Below are 20,844 nucleotides of genomic sequence, written 5' to 3' on the forward strand. Positions count from 1 at the left end.
TTATAACTATTTGTAATGTTTGTATGACCTATAATTTATATTACTTTCAAAAATAATTTATATTGTCTAAACGTAGTAAATTAATGTGATGCAAATCTTTATCCATCGTGATTTAATTAACCATACCAATTGTATTGGGCTCATCAAATTCATGGAAATTGAAAATGGGCTTCAAAAAAAATATATAAAAGTTTACATATTTATTAGAATAATATATATTAAATAAATGAGTCCATTTTTTAAAAAGTGAAATAAAATTCTTAAGGTACAACTTAACTGCTAAGTTAGTATAATTCTAAAAATAGCAACCAATTAATCTATTAGTTTAATTATTGATAAAATTCCGACTTACCTATCTTCAAGAAACAAAAATTTAAAAGGTTTGAAACAATTGTTCTATATTGGTAAAAACATTATTTCTTAAAAAGTCTTATAAACCTATTATATGGAAGACAAAAATAATCAGACGACAGTATCCATCACCATAGAATATTCTTAACTAAGAATATATAGTCATGTACAGTATTATAAATAGATGAGTTTCAAATGATACTATTTAAGAATATAATGTCTCTAGCTAATACTCAAGTAAGACTTCAAATTAATTGTCATCTATTTTGTAATATGAATATTCCTCATATTTTTATTGTAGTAACAACTTTAATTCAAGCAAATTGTATAATTGAATATAGTGCATTATAAATATCAATTAATCAATTATGTATTATAGTTTCGATTAAAAAAATTATTATATTATCAAAATTAACCAATGCATGTATGGATGCAAGGACAAAAAAAAAAGTGTTATTCTCAAAGTCTTAGCATTGATTAACATCAAATATACCGACTATAAAAAATACTACTAATCTGTAATTATAATCATAATTATACCTATTAAAATTATAAATACTAAAAAACAAAAAAAAAAGACACTTAAACGATTAAGACGCAACGCTACGTTTAATCGTGACTGTTTATATTCTTACAAATCCGAAATCCCATTTTCGTCTTCGAAAACAGTGAAGCAAGAGTAAAAAACCCTAATTTGGTAAAATCATGAGAATCGATTACATTTCTGATCTTCATCGAGGACGAACGAACTGGTGTATTCACGCTAAAGTCTTGAATTCTTGGCATGTCACCGAGTTCTTCACAAAACGAGTTCTTCTTCTTGTGGATACGAAGGTTAGAGCAATTAATCGAAAATCGATTTTATATAAATCTTTATTTTAATAGTGTTTATATGCTAGATTACTCACACGATTTTAAACAAAACTTGAAGGGTGACACGATTGAGGTCGCCTTTGTCCCAACTATACTTAAAAAGCTCCGGAAGTATATTTACGAGGGCGAATGGTATCAGATTCGAAATTTCCAAATCATCAATCCAACCCTCAAGGAGAGGAATACTCATCATCCTTTACAGATCAAGTTTACGGATGATTCAACCATGTTCCCGCTCGAATCAATCAACTCCAAAAATTACTTCCGATTCGAAGATTTGGATGATATATATCGTGGAAGGATCAATCATCACATATCTTTCGGTACGTTTTTCGAAATTTAATTGTAATTTATTTATTTTAACATAGTATAACCAAATTGGAATGGATTGTTTTTTAGTTTTGTGTTGAGTTATCTAGAAACTCTAAAAGAATTTTGGAACTTTGTGTATTGGTACCTCAATAGAAAAGTACAAATTGAACTTTTACCAAAAGCTTTGGATACAAACATTCTAAAAATATTCTTGACTTTTTCCAAAAATAGATGTTTGCGGATGTATAGTAGCTGTTGATGACAGAAGAAATCATGGAAATGGTGTTTCTGAAGTTGTTTTAACACTATTAAATAGCAGGTAAGTCACATTTATTGCATCTTTACTCATATTAAGATTTATAAGTCTGACTTTATTTTGTAGAGTGTAACAAGTATATTCATTTGTAGGAATGAAACTGTAAAGTGTCGTGCAATGGATTACTATGCTAACCTTTTCATGTCTTCGTGGGTGTCAACTGGATGCCATCTCACATATCAAACTGAACCGGTGTTTTGTGTACTGCGTTTCTGGAGGGTTGGAGAGTATGAAGGTATGTACTATTAATAGAACTTGCTAGATTGTAAAAATTCTTAAGAGTAGGTTGTATACTCATCTAAATAATCTTTTTAACACTTAAAACATTCCTAGGTGAACCGTGTATTGTAAACACATTGGCCTCCTCCAAGATCTATTTAAAACCGGAGTTTGTAGGACTTGAGAATCACAAGGCTATGTAAGTTTTTAATGTTCAAAAATATCAAGTGGTGTATCATGTTAGGGTCTAACTTATGGATGTGTTTTCAATTTTTTTAGCTTGGAATTTGCTGGACGTTATTACATTAGGCACATAATGCAGCATGAAGGGTAAACTGGAGAAGTTTAAGCTGAAGGCATATTGGTTAACAATCTTTTGTATATGCTAACTTTATAATTATTTTGAAGGTTTGTATGATCAAGTACTATAAACCCTTTTAAGGGTTGCTTTCCAAATTTTCTTGATGGTTTAAACGAAATATTAAATTATTCTGACCCAACTTCTATCTAATTTAAATTAACCAAATAATATGGATCAGGCTCAATGGATTTTTCCCATTTTGCAAATGGGCTTAACATTTTTTAAAACAAAATATTATATATTGAAAGTCCATTTAGAAATGTCAGATTAAAAGTTTAAAATACAAAATTAATTACAATTTTGAACATATTTAAAAAGAACACAAAACTAATTTAAAAATACATTTTTTTTTTGACATTTTGATTTTATTTAACTCTTGCCCGCACAAGCGTGCGGGTAACTCTCCTAGTTCATATTAAACTACTAATAGGTAGGCTTGGAAACTACTACCGATACCCGTATTAAATCCGTTTTTCGATTTGTATCCGTCCCGAAAAAGATATTCGCAGCTTTAGGGTCGAGTAAAGGATATAATAATTATATTATCCATCAATAATGATCGAGTATCGGATATTAATTTAATTTTTGAGCGTCTCGTTACCAGTCTCATTATCCGTTTTATTACCGACTCATAAATACACGTTAATAGTTTGTAGAATAATGTTACCAGCGTGAGGAAATATTTATGTAAATTTAGATTTGTTTGTTACAAAATAATAGTATAAAATTTATTAATTCTATACATTTTATAAAATCATATATTTAATTTACTTAAGGTCATACTCTGATTTCGACCCGTAGTTGGTACTACTATTTTGGTTTGGTGCAATATCAAATTCGTTAATTATACATTCGGTAAAGCCAAAAAAATCCAACAAAATATGTATTGACCCGTGATTTGGTATTACAAATTGATGTGATCATGTTTAGAGATCTTAATATACCAAATTTACAAATTGAAGTTATTGGTATAACATGTTATATATTAATTTTATAGGTGAAAATTACAATTAGGTTATGTATATTATCAACATTATACACTTAGTATTGTTTATATAGTGAATATTGTGTATAAACAATTAAGTTTTAGCCAATTAAATAGTTTGTTATTATTTTCTAAGATTTATGAAACAATAAATAGAGTTTCATTATTTTGTAAACAAATCTAAACTTTTCTTTTGTTAACTATTAGAATAATTAAAATATAATAGCATTTTCGTAATATGTCACATCACAATTGGTTAAATTTTTAACAACAAAGCTTAAATAAGTAAATATTTAAATATTTAATCTTAGTTTTATAAATAAATTTAAGTTTTATAATTTTCTAAATAGTTTGTTATTGTTTAATAAGATTTCTGAAACAATAAATAGAATCTGTTTAATTATTTTATTACATAATTTCGAAATAATTTTATTATTATTTTATTAAATAATTTCGAAATTATTTTATTAATGATTTTTTGTAATCTAATAAATTAATAATTACTATTTTTTTGGATAATCATTTTCAGGTTACAACAAATTAATATTGAGATTCTGTTATTATATTTTGTATTAAAATACAATGGCATTTTGTGTAATATTTTGCATGGAATAGGGTTATTTGTTTAAATGGTTGCTTAAATAATATAATAGAGATTTGTGTAAGTGGTAAAAACAGTATGGTAAAGATATAGGACATTATTCTGACTTTACAAATTCCTTTGCGTATTGGAAAATCGGATTAGATTTCAGTCTTGAATACTTATTTTTTTTATAGTTGAACTAGTTCGTTCACCCATAGAATTAGTGCGGTACAAATAGTCGGCCGTTCGAAAGTTTTGTTGGCTATAATCCCTCCGTTTTATATTATTTGTCATTCCGCACAATTTCACACGTATTAAAAAATAATTAAATTTTCTATTTTATTCCTCATTAAAATACTATTTTATTTGATATAAATAATTAATAAGCTAAAAGTTAAAAGTAAAACTGAAAATTTGATCCATAAAATTGCATAGTAAATACAAAACGACAAGTAATAGATAACAAAAAATTTAACTCTAGAATGACAAGTAAAAATAAACGGGGGAGTATTATCTATTTTATTTAATCTAAGATAGTTCATTTATTTCAGATGATTATCTAATATTTTCAATTTAGGGCATGACTGGTTTAAATACAGTGGTTGCGATTGCGGGAGTTTGCAGCGAGCAGAAAGTTTAAATTTAATGCGTGAGACTGTTAAAGGTAATGCGACAAAATTAAAATATTGAATATAGATTAAATTCATTTTTTTTGAGTTCAACTTTACCCTACATCAAATCTACATTCATTGAGTTCAAGTTTAATCAAACACCAAATTAACATTTTCAATTTATATCATTATTCCATTTTGATTATATTATTCAATAAAGCTAATAATATATATTTTTAATTCAATGTGAATAATATAATCAAACCTAATGAGAATACATTATGTTTTGTTTGGTTTTAAATGGATTTTAAGATATAATAATATAATTAATTATTTATAAAAATGATGTATTTGAAGTATAAACATTTATTAAACATTGTATAGTTTTTCATTGTAAGCTAGAATCAAATGCATTTAATTTTTTTATTGTGTAATTAAAATAAAATAAAATAATTCTTTAAAAAACACAATAGGGAGAAAATAGTAAGTGAGGAAAGGAAAAAATAAAATTTCTTTTAATATGGATTTTAGTTTTCTGCATCAAACAAGCCTACAAACAACCTGTCTTTTCTTCTTCCAATTGTTGGGTGTCTTACTCGACTTGTTCTTTTTAGGCAAGTGTCACTTACAGACAAGCCTCAGAGAAGCATGTTCAAGAAACCGTAAGAGAAATTGCCACACAAAAAAAAAACTCTGAAACAGATTTTCTCATACAAACAAGCTAATCTGTGCACACTACTTTGTTCTTTGCATCTTGATGTTGTGGTGGGAAAGTCCTGAAAAGTTCTGTATAATATTGACGACAAATAGCTTATTGCAGGCTTATCTCAAGTTAGTGCTGGGCACGGGACGGGTACCCTTGAATTTTCTCAGACCCTTTACTCGTCCCGATCCTAACGGGTAACAGAAAAAATTTACTCATACTCGATCCTTAAATAACGGATACCCGGAAAAACGGGTATCCGGTAAAAAATAGTTGACCCTTTAAATACCCGACCCTTTATTATTACCCGGAAAAACGAGTACCCGATAAAAAAAATATCAATAATCGCAATAATAATTTTATATTCTGAAATTCAAAAAAGGAAAAAATCATAAATTTATGCAATATATAGTTCCAAAAATTATAAAATTATAAAATTATAAAATTTGAAAATAAAAATAATATATTAGTTCATTTAAGCTAATTTGAACTTAGATTTTAACTTTACCTCTATAAATAATAATAAATAATAATAATAATATCAAATATTAACGGGTATTTACGGGTCGGGTAGCAAAACGGGTAAAGAGCCGAGTAACGGGACGGGTATTGAAAACTAAACTAATACCCTATACTCGTCCCTTACTCACGGGTAATATAATTATAATACCCTTTACTCGACCCTAAAGCTGCGGATACCTTTTTTCGGGACGGGTACGAGCCGAGTAACGGGTCGAGTACGGGTAACGGGTATTAGTGCCCAGGCCTATCTCAAGTAGGTTACAATCAAAAGTATGAATGGCATAAGTCATCTATATTGTTACTTTGCACAAGTAGAATATGCTTTCTATTTTTCTACTAGCTTTCTAAATCTTTTCTTGATTGATAACAAAAGTGCAGGTCCTACAAATGGCCACGTCGTGACTATAGCAATGTATGCCAATAGCCAAATCGATTTCCGGCTGTATCTTGAAAGCTCATCAACTCTCTTCTTCAAAGGACCGAGTAAACTGTTATAAACTTGAGTAGTATTGTCCTTACGTTGATGATTCCTTTTCTTTTCATCAATTTGAGCACTATTCTCTTGTTCTACATCAGCTCTTGTTGTGTCCACTTCACTTGCAGCAGCAACCATCCCGTCTTCTCCAACATCCACGAATGGTCCCTGATCAATCGAAGATCCCAATGGTTCTGGGATGATCTGCATCTGAAAGAATGATATGATGCATGTCTTAGAAGAGACTAAGAGTGGGGTGATGTCATGGAAACGGACAAAAACTCATTTCTCTCATACCTTCTGTCTTCTGTCTGCAAAGGGGCTGGAGAGTAGCACTTCAAAATATTCTTGCACAGCCCTCGTCCACCTAGACATTACAGTTTCACATTTAATCAATTCCACTCCTAAGAAACTCCTTGCGGATAAAAATGTGTGAAGAGTATCTAAGAGACGCAGATAGATTACCACATGCTTGTTGCTGTCATCCCTTCATAGTAAGCAAGATGACCACCATGTGTTGTGGTTGCCAGAACTATGTTTTTGTTTGCCCTGCAAAAGTTGAGACATTGGAACATCAGTTTCATAATACAGGGCGATCCATCACAATGAGCTACAGAGAGATGCAACTGAGAAACTCATCAAATTTTGCCTACGCGTTCACTTCCTCAACTAGCCACGCTTGGAAACTCAAAATAACAGAGAAACTAACCAACTCAATTTAGTAATCTTGTGAAAACTTCTAGAGCACCCAAGAACAAAAGCAACAACCAAACCAGATAATTTGACTTTCTAGAGCACCTCCTACTCTCCCATATCAAAACCAGTTCCCAAAATACTCGGATCCTGTTAAATCCCCTCGTTAGACCATTATTCCCTCGATCTAACTTCTGAATGATAGTGAGGTGATGTGGCATTACTTAACAGCTATATGATTTCACCTGAAGACTTATTAGTGGCCCTCCCTACAAGGCTACAACCTAAGAGAACCGGTGTAAAACTGGGTCAACTAGACTATTGTGCAAATTGATCTAGTCCATGAGTTCTAGAGTCGAAAACTGGAGAGGGTCAAAGCATATGGATCCTTACCTACATTCATCCCAAGGAATAGCTTCCCTAGTACAAACTGGATCATCCAAAGCACTGATACAAAGGAGTGGAACAGCAACATTTTCCACATATTGCGCACTGCTTGAACGTCTATAGTATGTATCAGTTGTCTGCATCATTAAAGATTGAATTTTTCCACTGCTTAAATGGAAAGATGGGATATATTAAACAAAGGGTAAAAGAGAACGTGAAGCAAACTGCACCTCGAATTTGGCAACAAGTCTGGTGGCGTAGTTGTCAAACTCTCGAACTGAACGTGACTAAAAAAACGACACAAGATGAATGTTTAATTTGATGTCAATTTACTTTGGTAAATAGATAGAAAATCCGAACTCACCTTCTTAATTCCTTCCCAATCGGCTATACGAGAAATGATGGAATGGTGCCTGCAGGTACAACCATATGTAAGGGAACAAGAAAGACGCAACTAAAGCTAGCAAAAGTAGGAGAGAATATCAAATTAACAATATAAGACAAGAATTTAGACATACAATTGTGCATAACCTTGTAGACCAATGGTAAGCATTCTGTCATACAATTTTTGCACGAGTTTGCGGTTGATAAATCGATCACATATCTGCAAACAATATCCATTTCAATCAATAAGGTTGACTGAATTTTTTTTTCTAGATTATCCATACCAATTTTAGGAATTCGATTCAAAAAATGTAATGGTGGAAATAATCATACTAGAAGCAAGAACTTGTAGAAGATGATGTGAAACAAGAACCGTATTCTTGAAATGAAGAGAGCCATATTTTTCATTATGAATTTTAAACAGTTAGGAATATCACAGAATGTTAGTTAGAGTGGACGTGAGGATCTACTGACCAGAAGATCCCAAGGAGAGCACACAGCAGTAGCTCCAATAAGAGGTGTATTTGGCCCATCCTCCCCAAGATATTTTACCTGAATGACGTATATATACCACATGAACCAATTGTAATCACAATATTTGAAGCAAGACTAAGGGATAAGGTAAATAAGAGGTGGTATACCAGAACGTTGGCACCAATGCTTGTTCCAACAGCAAACAAAGGAGCCTCTGGGAACTGAGTATGGATGTGATCAATTACTTTCCGAAGATCTTCTGTCCACCCAGCAGTGTAGACACAGTCCGACTGGTTAATGATTTAAAGAGTCAGTCAGTCAATGATTCATAATTTTACCAATTCACAAGCATATTCAATAAAATCAACCTCACAAATGATATGCTTATTAAAAGGAAGTAAAGATTGCAAAGCCAATTAATCCCTTTAATAAGGTCAAACATATGCCATGCTTCTTCTAGAACATGTAATGGTGAATTTGATAGCAAGATTGATGGTAACATATACAAGTCTAAGAAACATGAATATTCTTCTAGCAACTCATTTTAATATAAGATCAGTACAGCCACGCACCTGTGATCCAAAACATCACCTAGACAAATGAAACAAAACTTAGAACTAAAACTCAATACAAAGAAACTCACAGTTAAAGATATCCCTCCAAGTCCACGATGATTTTGCACAACAACATTCCATCCTTCCTTTGCCAGCCTAAAGGCAATATGTTTAATATACTGTGAAAAAAAAGAACAAAACAAAAGCAAGAGATAAATGAGATTCTCCCAAAGAGAAAGAAACTGAAACAGAGAAATAAAGTAAAAAAGGAGTGGTGAAATTTACTGCAGCAGAAGAATCACTAGTGAGCCCTGGAACTACAATAGCAATTGGAGTTCTATCAGTTCCAGGAGACGAGGCATTGACCACCTGAGATATGCCTTCCACAACTGCAGAGAACAATTGTAATACCATGAATCAAAAAAACTGAAAACAGCAAATGTGTTATTATTATTACTTAACACCAACCATCAGAATGCAATAACCAATCCAAAGCAATTGTGCCACCATCTGTTGCCTGATAGAGAATCCTGACCACAGAAAAAGAGATTAAAATCTATTCATACATCTCAAAGATCAAGTCTTTACATCAATTTCTTAAGAACACATAATAAGTGGTTGTGCCTACAAGATCTGAGCAAGTAAAAAAGATGTGGTCTTTTGAGCTCACCGCTTATAGGAGAAATGAGGTGATTTCCCAAAAAGGCTAAGGAAAGCTGTTTGAAGATGAGGGCTTGAAAGCCAGAACGTAGGAAAGTATCTGCCAAATTTTTGAAAATTACAAATCTTTAACATAAGAAAGTGAAAGATCGTATTTATTTTTGAGATGATGGATCAAGAACAGTTCAAAAGAAAAAAAAACATATACCGTCCGTGAAGGAGACGACACTTGGAGACAATGAACTGACATAGTTCAGAGCTTGGATTGAAAGTGAGAGAGATAGGATCTGGTTTAGGGAAATGTATCTCGAGGAAGAAGTAGAGGAAAACTAGGATTGTGAGGAAGACGAAGATGAGATAGTGAGTGATTGGGACGAAGGATAGAGATTTGAAGAGAAGGGGATAAGGAGAGACCAATTCATCATCCTGTGTGATTACGCAATTCATGGTGGGCAATCTAAAAGTAAAGATCTTTTTTTGATGTTTTGCACAAATGTGGGAGACGAAACGAGATAACCAGTTTTGTTTAGAACAGAGCTGCTCCAACGAAACTAATTATGACATTTTGACCATTTGCTTCTCACTCCAACCAATCGGGTTTTTTTTTCCATTATTATTATTGTTATATTTCTTTCTCATTTCTTCGGACAAAATCAATTTAACTAATCAAGGAACTTTGATTAAGTGGGGTATTGCATACCGGAATGTGAAAGAATTTAATAGACTGATGAATTCCACTGTTATTCGATTAAACCTTTTTTTAAATTCTTTAGATTCCAGTGTTATTCAAGTTGTTGTTTTTTTAAGTCTATTAAATTCAAGTGTTATTGGATGTTATCTTATTTTATAAGACATTATTATTTAGCGAGAATTCAATAGAAATGTTAGTGTAAAATGTGAAGAATAGATTCCGACCTTTTAAGGTCAGATTTGGATAGATAAAAAAAAACAAATATTCATCAATTACTCATGACGCTAACTCATTATTAGAACAAGGTATGTGTGGAATGCTCAGGGAAGCACCGTGTTCACATCTCTTTCGTCAGATCCGTCACCAGGGATTCATGGTCCGAGATCCAGATCAAGAAAATGGACGCCGGAGGCAACGATTATCTCAACAGTATGAGATCTCTAGAGAGACCAATATCATCGCAAAACACAACTCGAACACCGCATCTATGTATCGAGATTGGATCCAGGCTTTAGCTGAGGAAAGGCAATGGAGAGATCCGCCGGTTGTGAAGGAATAGGCTGGTGGTGGAGGGATGAATAAGAAGCCTGGATGGGATCGATAATTAGGATAGTGAAGAAAAATAATGGTGGTCATAACGAGAGAGAAAAAGGTCTCAATTCTAAAAGAATTCTATTCTTTCCATTAAAATGTTACCAACTATAATCTGTGGAATGATAAAGAAAGATTTGAGAATCTTTTACCATCCCTAAAAATCTGTAAATTATGACTTCAATTCTATTCAATTAAATTCTCTCACAATCCACTGTCCAATACCACCCCCTAAATCTAAAAAAAAAACTATATTTTTCCCTTTATTTTGACACCAATGAGAATATCTAAATTGTTTTAATTTAATAATTTTGTATCATAAATAAATTTAGATCCTCTATATGGAAGTACATAACATTGTTTTGTAGACTATATGATTTTAATTAGTTGGTTATAAATAGGTTATAAATTAATTGGTTACAAATTAAATAGTGAGTGCAACATTAATTTATTTTCGGAAGATTTTATTGTTTCCAAAAATCTTAAAGAGAATATTCTAAAGAATGATTTGATATCATATAACTCACCATATTAATTTCCTTTATTAAACTATTCATCAAATAAAATTCTTTGATATCTAACTTAACATATTAATTTGTTAATTATCATTATACTTCACCTCTTATTTTTATATATGAGTCTATTTTGTGAAACAAATAAATTATCATATTATTTATAATTAAACAATAGTTTTATTTCTGGATATACTATAAGTTAAATTTTTAAAAACAAATATAAATGATTCAATCTATAAAATATTCAAGTTTTAGTAATAGTATTCTTTAAAAACAATATCTATTGAATTAAAAAATTTACTGAATAACGAGTCAAAATTTGAATATTTAAATTCAATTTCATACTTTGTTTTGTTGAATTTTATAATTTTATATAATATAATAAACTTTAAATAATTTTTTTTCAAATATTTTTAAAATATTGAAACTTGATATAAAAGTTAGAAACTATAAACTCTTCAAATTTACAAAATTATGTCTTATAATGACATTTAAGTCATGATGTAGAATATACATTATTGAAATAACTTCACGTACATAAACTAATAAAACATATTAAAATTTTATTTTAAAATAGAAAATATACAAAATTTTGTATAAAATAAAATTTAACCAGTGTTATAGCACGGGTAATTATCTAGAATCATTAACAATATAAAACTTACAAAATAAGTGTTTTTTTCAAGTCATCATATTTAGCATATGATTTTATTGCATAATATTTTATCCAAAAAAACTTTTAAAAAAATTACATAAATTATATTTTATATAAAAATTACAATATAAATAAAATAAATTTCAACCCGTGCTCTAGCACAGGTCTTAATCTAGCAGTATAAAGAAAACGAAAGTATATAAAAGAAACGCTAAGAAAAAGAGAGTTTTTAATCTGTTGTCAAAAAAAAAAAAAAAAAAGATTTTTTACTTTCGATGATATTTTTACGTAGAGAAAAAGTGTATTTCGAATCAATACATTCATATTTATAGTACAAAATAGAGACAATTATTACTATAAACTCTAAAGACAATAAGCTCCATATCAACTTCAATATACACATGGTTTTTACTTTTGTAACATAAAATAATTTTTTTTTTGTAGTATGAAGCTTCTTACCCTAAAATATCACTAACTAAGTTTCTGCTTTAAATAATGTACTTTAAATATTAAATGTGACAGAACAGAATTGTATTAAAAAAATATATTTTGAGTTTCCTAAATAAAATTGTTAATCTTTTTGGATGTATACCTGCAATTGCAATACTAAAAATAAAATAAAAGAATAATTTACTTTTTAGAGCAACTATCAAAAGACATCGTGTGGTTTACTCAAAAGGCCAAAACATAAACCCAAATCGAAAGATTTATTTTCTTAGATCATCTTATCACGGTTGCTCGCCCGATTTCAGATCTTAGCGATTAGGGTTCAGATCGTTGGATAGGCTATAGGATTTGCCTCTCGTTATCATCGAGAAAGGTTCTTACTTTTATTATCCATGGGTAGGCGATCGAGAATGGAGACAGAACACGTTGTTCGTAGGGTTAGGGTTTCTGATGATCACGAGAACCGTAAGAGCTCGCGACGTGATCTTGATATCATTGGTGGAGGAGATAAGACTGGTGGAGTTTATATTCCTCCCTTCAAGCTAGGGCGCATGATGAATGATGTGAAAGACAAGAGCAGCGTAGAGTACCAACGTCTCACATGGGATGCTCTTCGTAAAAGTATCAACGGGCTAGTGAACAAGGTTAACGCAAGCAACATCAAGAACGTGATCCCTGAACTCTTTTCTGAGAATCTCATCAGAGGCAGGGGACTCTTCTGCCGTTCTTGTATCAAGTCTCAGATGGCATCACCTGGATTCACTGACGTTTTTGCAGCTTTAGTCGCTGTTATCAACTCCAAGTTCCCTCAAGTTGCGTTACTTTTATTGAATAGGGTAGTTTTGCAGCTTAAGAGAGCATATAAGCGTAACGACAAGCCTCAGTTGCTTGCTGCTGTTAAATTCATAGCTCATTTAGTAAACCAGCAAGTCGCTGAGGGGATTATTGCACTTGAAATAGTCACTCTTCTTCTTGAATACCCGACTGATGATAGTGTCGAGGTGGCTGTTATGTTCGTGACCGAGTGTGGCGCGTTTCTGCAAGACGTTACACCAATAGGAGTGAATGGTAAGCATTATACTTTAATCATCAAAATGTAATGTTGAAAATTTGGTTCTATCTCTCACCTGTTTCACTTGCTTTTTTTTTTTGTGTTTCTAAGCTATTCCAATTTGTTTAATCATACAGGGATTTTTGATCGGTTTCGTGGTATACTGCATGAGGGAGACATTGATAAGAGAGTTCAGTACTTGATTGAAGATCTCTTTGTTACTAGGAAACAGAAATTTCAGGTACGTAGACACATTAACTTTGAATCTGATGGAGTTTACCGTATATGCTTTTGCCTCTTGTTAAGACATCATAATAATTTGTGTGAATGGTTTTACTCTCTACAGGGACATCCGGCGGTTTGTCCAGAGCTAGATCTCGTGGAAGAAAAATATTCACATGATGTCTCTCTTGGCCAAGAAATTGATCCTGAAACTGGTCTTGATGTGTTCAGTCCTGATCCTGACTTTGTTGACAAGGAAGAAAAATACGAGGCGTTGAAGAAAGAGTTACTCGGTGAGGAGTCTGATGAAGATGACGGTTGTGATGACACTAAAGAGGATAACAGTGAGGAGGGAGATGATGAATCTGATGAAGAAGAAGAAATGAGGATAAGAGACGAGACAGAGACTAATCTTGTTAATCTTAGGAGGACAATATACTTGACCATTATGTCAAGCGTTGATTTTGAAGAAGCAGGTCACAAGTTACTTAATAACATTAAGCTTGAACCAGGACAAGAGATGGAACTATGCATAATGATCTTGGAATGTTGCTCTCAGGAGAGAACTTATCTGCGTTACTACGGTTTGTTGGGTCAGCGTTTCTGTATGATCAATAAGATCCATCAAGCAAATTTTGAGAAGTGCTTTGTTCAGCAGTATGCCATGAGTCACCGTCTTGAGACAAACAAGTTGCATAACGTGGCTACGTTTTTTGGTCACTTACTTAGCACAGATGCTCTCCCTTGGCATGTTCTTGCTTACATTCGGTTAACTGAAGAGGACACAACTTCCTCATCTCGTATCTTCACTAAGATCCTTTTCCTGGTAACTATAAATCCTCAACATGAAATTTTTCATTTTATATTAAGTAGTCTAATATGAAACTATGAATATATTACTGCACTTGTGCTGATTTTGATTACAAATTTGTGTTGATTGCAGAAACTGTCAGACGACTTGGGGATTAAGGAACTTAATGAGAGGCTTCAGGATCCAACAATGCAGGAATCATTTGAATCTATCTTCCCTAAAGATAATCCAAAGAACACAAGGTTTGCGATCAACTTCTTTACCGCCATTGGTCTTGGAGGCATCACGGAGAATCTCAGAGAGTATCTGAAGAACATGCCACGCCTCATCATGCAAAAGCAGAAGCAAGTTGCGGAATCAGACTCAGGATTTGACAGTTCTGGTTCTGAGTCAGACTCATCATCTTGTTCGAGTTCAGATGAAAACGACGGAGGGAAGAGGAAACGAAGAAGAGCTTGAGACTGTTTTGTTTGTTATCCCCACCATAATTCTGAAATCTTCAAAATGTTTCACATCTTGTTTTGTTTTGGTTATTCAATTTAAATTTTCATGACAACTCAATTGAGCAACCACCTGGTTCTGTTCTTGCATATAAAGAAAATGTATAGTTGTTGCTTTTCATGTGGTAGAACTAAAACAAGATACAGATTTAATTTTATTGAAGAGTGAGTGTTTTGGTCGTCTACTGTACAAATAATTGTCTCTGTTTAGTAGTGACTAAATAAAATGGGGTCATGAATGATTCTTGCTTCTTCTAAGAATATAGTCAGGCCAAGTTGCGGAATTGTTGGGGACTAAGCTTTACCATAATCTTCCTTGAGTGTTGAAATGGTCAGAGAGATCATCTACGGTTTTGTATGTTACTGACTTGAGGCGATGACTACAAAAACATCATCAAGAGTCCATTTTGTAAGCTTGGATTTATCAGTAGGATTGATCACAGCTTGGTCCATCCCCGCAAGGCGATAACCGATTATGATTTCCTGTCTTTGACGAGCTCTTCTCATTATATCATAAAAGCAAACCTCTTCTTGGTCATATATGTAAAACTCTGCAGGTCTTATGCACAGTTCATTACCCTGCAACAACAACAAAAGAAATGACTATACTCATCAGCACAAACTGACATACCTCTACATTCTAAAAAAGCAAAGCAAGTTCCCTTTCTTATGTACCTTTTCCGCGAAAAGCTCTTTTAAAACACGGTTTATTTGTTTATCCTCTGCGACCATCGCAAGAGCCATACTAACTAACTCATTTGATAGTACGTAATCACTGATCCTGGAAACAGATACAAGGTTCTTGGTTCTTGAATCAAGAATTTCACTTATCACAATTGATTTATCTGAAGCTTGCTGCATTTTACGGATCCAACAACAATTAGGGAATCCAGATATCCGTAAAGCACTTGTCTTTGCATCTTTGTATGGAAGTCTTTTCGACTGTTGATCAAATACAGAAAACAGCAGCTTCTTAGTAGTCATATATATGTTATGTGCTAAAGAAACATGCATGCATAAAGATTTAAATACACTAAAAACCAAAAGCCAAAACAACTAACTGAACTGGTACATAATAGCAGGAAGCAACTGAATAAATACTAGAAAAGACATAGGACATGTACCTGTATATCCCGAATAAGGAGAAGCGTGGCAAGAGATCGAGAGTCTGAATGAACAATAGAGTTCTCTAGTGACTGCTCTGCAAGAATTAAGATCTGCAATTTGATTTAATAATCATGATGATGGTGGGAAAGTGGCATATCTATTCTCATGTTACATCAAACCAGAAAGAAAACTTACGGAATCAAAAGTTTCTAGAGGGAGACTCTCTAAATGACGCCTGACTCCTGCATTACCCTGCCTATGCACAAGTTTTATATTCACCAATTTGGATATGTTTAGTCCTGCATCTGTCAACTTTTTCTCTCTTTCTTGATCTGGAACCTCATTAAACATCCATAACTCAGATCCAGGCGCAAGCAGAGCTTCTAGCACCTACAGAGTTAGAAAAGCTTAATAACTAATCAATGCATGGGACAAATATTTACTACTTATCTATGCTAAAATAGTTCTCCTCTCTACTTTGATATACCATGTACCTTGATCATATCATCAATGTCACGGCGCCATCCACAAAATAGTATTTTCTCTGGATATTTTGGTGGATCCTGCATTTTAGGAAAATGACACATCCGTACCTGCAATATGAATATGGTACTATGTAAACGATGAACCAATAATAACAGGGATATTTGGAAATCATGTAGGCCTAATATGGTATCTACTGCCCAAGGCATATGATATAGGAAGAAGATTCAAGGTGTCCAAGCATTGTACTAGTACAATATGATATGGTACTAGAACTATGCAAATGAATGCATAAGTTACATAAAGTGAAGCAAGCATACCTCTGGAAGTGGACCAGGAGCGTAAGTGTCATCATCCTCGGCTATAACAAGTATTTCATCTCCTGCTTCCAGAACATAGTTGTCACTAGGATTCAAAACTATCTTCCCATCCGCTGCAACCTTAACTCCGCAGGGAATTGCATTGGGAAATGAAATGAGGACATCTTCAAAACAGTAACCATCAAGCTGAGGCCACTTCTTTATGTAGAATTCGGCGTTCTCAAAGCCTAAAATATCTTCCCATATCTGACAATGAAAGAAGGAACAAACTAAGGGAGAGTTAAAAGCATAAGAATACATATAGACTTACCTCACTTAGTTAACTTGAAAGTGATGACTAACCTGCGCAAGGCCAGGTTCAAGAGCACATTGTATCATTAGGCGACCAATCACATCATGAGCTACAACTGTTTCAATGCGTTCTCCACCAACAAGCTTCACTAATGGCTCGTTATCCAGATCACACATTTCAACCACAACATGCCCCTTCCAACCCTCCTTTACTCCTGTAAGACTGAGTACAACCCTTAAGGCACGTGCATCGCTCTGTTTAAAATTTATCCACAAGTGATTAATACATCACAAGAAACAGTAACACCATAGAATAGACAGTGATACATAACAATAAACAAACCTGATCTGCGTTTTCATCAGACCCTAGTACAATGATAGCACGCGCATTTGAAACTGACACCTATCAGTAGATCAAAGGATTTCACTGTCAGAAGCTTCACCACCAGCCAAGACTTATGCAATTTTTAAGCTTTAGAAACTTGACCTTCTTCAAATCAGCGAGTATAAGTGGACTGCCACTTCTACATATAACTGACGTTCCCATTAAATCAAATTCAAACTTGGCAATATCAGTTTCCATCTCTTCCTTGTCTCGCTCTGCTAACACCACCACAACACCTCCACCAATGCTTTTATTTGCTATAGCCAGCTGCTTCAAGAGAGAACCCTACACACAAAATTTTTCTCTAATTTCTAAACTATTTATAGCCAAAGGCAACACGTAAAAGAAAAATATATTATAAAAGGCATACCAATTTATCACTCCATCCAAGAATCAGTATATGATTGCTTTCAAGAACTTCACTTTTCCCTTTTCTTAGAGAATCTACCATCTTTGAGATAGCATCTGAAATAAGTCCAAGCATTGTAGCAAATATCAACATCCCTCCTGCACTAATAGCCACTGAAACTATTCTCGCTCCAACACCAACTCTATCAGCGTGGCTTCCCGAATCCGCCACAAAAGTCCAAGACAGCCAAAGAGCTTCATCTACACCACAGTCACTAACTGCATACAATGCTAAGCCACCATACACTATAAGAACCACTGTCGCGAACAGAAGAGCCAGCAGCTTAGCATATGGATACACTGAAAAACACACATCCAATGAATAAGCTAATCTTTTCTTTAAAGGAACCTCTTCTTTCTTCTGATCTGTTCGTCTCAATAGATTCTTGATATGAGAGAGATCGTCAAGATACATGTACAACAAAAACGGTAACACAAAGGTAATAACTACACTGAACAAAACAACAGCTCTAGAATTAGTTTCTTCCATCTGTAGAATCTCGTTGTTGTCACTTCCTAGAACTCTGCTACTGTTACATCTTGTTAGAAGGATAAAGTTCTCTGCCTGTTACAAGAAAACAAAACACTTATCATTATTCCCATTTGAACTACTGGTTCTTTGAACTTGTAATCAAAAAATATAAAATATACCTCGAGTCTTGAAACTTTTGCTCGAAGAAACATAACATAAGTTAAAGAAAACGAACAACTGAACTTGAGCTGCAAGAATAGTAAAACAGAACATTAGATCAATCACCATCAATGGATATGGATACAAAACCGCTAAAAAGACAAGAACCAAGATATGAACAAAGAGACAAAAAGAGCTCAAAAATATATAACAAACATACGAAATGAGTGAGTGAGAAATGAGTCCACAACCGAGTTATCCTTTGACTCGGGGATTGACTCGGCACCGCCACTGGTTTCTCCTCGGAATTCAGAACCGTCGCGGAGTTAGTTGAACCACCGTCGTCGTCACGGCGGAGATCAGAGGAGAGGGAGTCGTCTTCTTCATCATATCTGAAGGTGGGAATCACAGGAGTAGTAAATCTCCGGTACGAGTGCGTCGGTAACGTTTTGGATCTTTGGAACAGAGAGGTTCTCGTTCTTCTAGGGGTATGATTCGGATGCATCGGTTTGAGAGAAAGTAAAATTAAAAACAAAAGGGAGAACGAGAGAGATCAGTCACAATGATTGAGATTAGCCATGGAAGAGAGATCTAGAGAGAGCTTCTTCTTCAGTCCAACACTGTTTACTGTTTAGCTCTCTCTTTTGTTACAGTTTTTGAATAAACTAATGAAAAAAAAAAAAAAAAAAAAGTAAATGGAGGGAGAAAGGTTTTTTTTTTTTTTTTAAACAGAGAAAGCTTTTTAATACCCAATTTAGGAAGTGCCACTAAATTTACTCATTATTTGAGACGAAAATGATGACTTACTAAATATTCACCGCCATACATCACGGGCTATATTTCTTTGTTTAGAAAGATAATATTAAATTTATTTATTATATGAACTATATATATAAATGATATTTCTGTATTCTTTTAATTTATTATAGTTTTACATCAATATATTATGTAGTGTATAACTTCCATTATCAACATGTAGTGGTGTATTATATAGTTAGAATATCCTTATTGTTCATTAAATTTAATTTAGTCAACAAATATACTTTTTTGTAATTTTTCTTTTCCATTTACAATGTAGAGATAATAGTATTACATAATATATTCTAATTTTATAATTATATGAGTATACTATAATTTGATTTTGTAATTTTTGTTCTTTTATCTCTATATTATTTAACACTTTTGTATTTATAGTTGTGCAAGTTGATTAAAATGGTGGAGCGTTTTTTTTTAAAGATTTTTTAAATCAAGAAGTTTAATCGGAAATCTAGGCTGTTATTATTGCCTAAGGTTAAACAATTGTGTTTAATATTTAGTACAATTTTTTTAGAAAATAGATTAATTAAATATAAATTATTTAATGCTAAATGGTGTTGGTCCGATACTTTTGGAAATTTGAATAGGAGAAAATTTTCTTCAATTAGATTCTGAATTTGATATTATTTAAAGTAAAAAATAATTGTAAAATATAATGTCAATGGCATGATTGTAAATAGGTTTGAACTTGAGGATTTATTTCATAAATGTCTCCAAAAATGTATATATAGATGCGGCATAGGCTATGCCTTTAAACTTTACTAAATTTGTATAAATAATTATATTCAAAAATTCAAAATTAAATTATTATGTAGTAGATTTCTTATTTAAGATCATAATACTTTTTAGTTTGTTCTTACTTTTTAAAAAATGCTAACATTGTGAATTTTTTATAATAAGAAATACTTTTCTATTTTTGTAAGAATTTAAATAAAGATAAAATCTAATGTAAATGTTTATTTTACATTCTATTTTCGAACTGGTAAGCTTTAAGTGTTTGTTTTATTGTAATGTCACATTGGTTTTTTATTTTTAAAATAAGATAATCTCACTAATATTTTAAATAAAAGTGATGAATATATTATTGTGAATATAAATTTGTATATTTTGTATCTAATGAAATAAAAATATATGTGAAGAAGTTAATGCGTTCATTTATTTGAGAAAAATGCACCATCAACACTATTTTCAACTTTTTCTAATTTTTCATAAATAAATCAATTTAATTAGACCAACTAAAATTGACTAAGATAATATCATATAAATATATACAAGTGTGACAGACTATTAGAGGTGATATCTATTATAAATTCAATACAAAAAATAACTTCAAGTTGATTAATTTTTATTGGTATGTATTTCAAAAGAAAAATTACAATCCTTCACTAATAGTTTTTACCTAGCAATGACAAACAAACGACAATTACCAAGAATTTTATATGTATAAAATAATAATG

General features: G+C 32.4%; 4 protein-coding genes across 10 annotated transcripts; 2 read left to right on the plus strand and 2 right to left on the minus strand.

Annotated features, from left to right (window-relative positions):
• The first annotated feature begins 1,056 nt into the window (after positions 1–1,056).
• LOC147948804 (uncharacterized) lies at positions 1,057–2,405 on the plus strand. The gene is made up of 6 exons (XM_087468643.1): positions 1,057–1,185; positions 1,283–1,547; positions 1,768–1,855; positions 1,945–2,087; positions 2,186–2,270; positions 2,351–2,405. The coding sequence occupies exons 1-6, from the start codon at positions 1,057–1,059 to the stop codon at positions 2,403–2,405; spliced, it is 765 nt and encodes a 254-aa protein (XP_087324769.1).
• A 3,647-nt stretch (positions 2,406–6,052) lies between these two features.
• Positions 6,053–10,118, minus strand: LOC104724528 (embryogenesis-associated protein EMB8). Of its 2 annotated transcripts, none has more exons than XR_015580221.1 (14): positions 9,672–10,050; positions 9,474–9,563; positions 9,272–9,333; positions 9,089–9,192; positions 8,893–8,982; positions 8,417–8,539; positions 8,250–8,327; positions 7,923–7,995; positions 7,756–7,804; positions 7,622–7,678; positions 7,398–7,528; positions 6,777–6,860; positions 6,609–6,678; positions 6,053–6,521 (listed from the first exon to the last, which is right to left on the minus strand). XR_015580221.1 is itself a non-coding variant. In XM_010443027.3 (14 exons), exons 1-14 carry the CDS (start codon positions 9,908–9,910, stop codon positions 6,162–6,164), a joined length of 1,623 nt encoding a protein of 540 aa, XP_010441329.1. In that variant the 5' UTR covers positions 9,911–10,118; the 3' UTR covers positions 6,053–6,161. The 2 variants fall into 2 exon arrangements, 1 of the variants encoding a protein (XP_010441329.1); XM_010443027.3 differs by having other exon boundaries at positions 7,910–7,995; positions 9,672–10,118.
• A 2,475-nt stretch (positions 10,119–12,593) lies between these two features.
• On the plus strand, positions 12,594–15,140 carry LOC104724537 (uncharacterized). Its single transcript, XM_010443040.3, has 4 exons — positions 12,594–13,430; positions 13,551–13,654; positions 13,760–14,461; positions 14,579–15,140. Exons 1-4 carry the CDS (start codon positions 12,755–12,757, stop codon positions 14,903–14,905), a joined length of 1,809 nt encoding a protein of 602 aa, XP_010441342.1. The 5' UTR covers positions 12,594–12,754; the 3' UTR covers positions 14,906–15,140.
• On the minus strand, positions 15,070–19,350 carry LOC104724543 (putative ion channel POLLUX). 6 transcript variants are annotated; one of them, XR_002034975.2, is made up of 12 exons: positions 18,792–19,350; positions 18,592–18,660; positions 17,903–18,505; positions 17,635–17,817; positions 17,491–17,550; positions 17,199–17,402; positions 16,857–17,102; positions 16,548–16,646; positions 16,249–16,443; positions 16,071–16,147; positions 15,622–15,888; positions 15,070–15,525 (listed from the first exon to the last, which is right to left on the minus strand). XR_002034975.2 is itself a non-coding variant. In XM_010443046.2 (12 exons), exons 1-12 carry the CDS (start codon positions 19,074–19,076, stop codon positions 15,307–15,309), a joined length of 2,523 nt encoding a protein of 840 aa, XP_010441348.2. In that variant the 5' UTR covers positions 19,077–19,350; the 3' UTR covers positions 15,070–15,306. The 6 variants fall into 6 exon arrangements, 2 of the variants coding, with proteins under 2 accessions (XP_010441348.2, XP_010441356.2); XR_015580302.1 differs by having other exon boundaries at positions 16,857–17,125; XR_015580299.1 differs by having other exon boundaries at positions 16,071–16,163; positions 16,857–17,125.
• Positions 19,351–20,844: the final 1,494 nt, after the last annotated feature.

This window comes from Camelina sativa, chromosome 2 (assembly GCF_030686135.1).
Source record: "Camelina sativa cultivar CO46 ecotype springtype chromosome 2, ASM3068613v1".
In the NCBI taxonomy this organism is placed as follows: domain Eukaryota; kingdom Viridiplantae; phylum Streptophyta; class Magnoliopsida; order Brassicales; family Brassicaceae; genus Camelina; species Camelina sativa.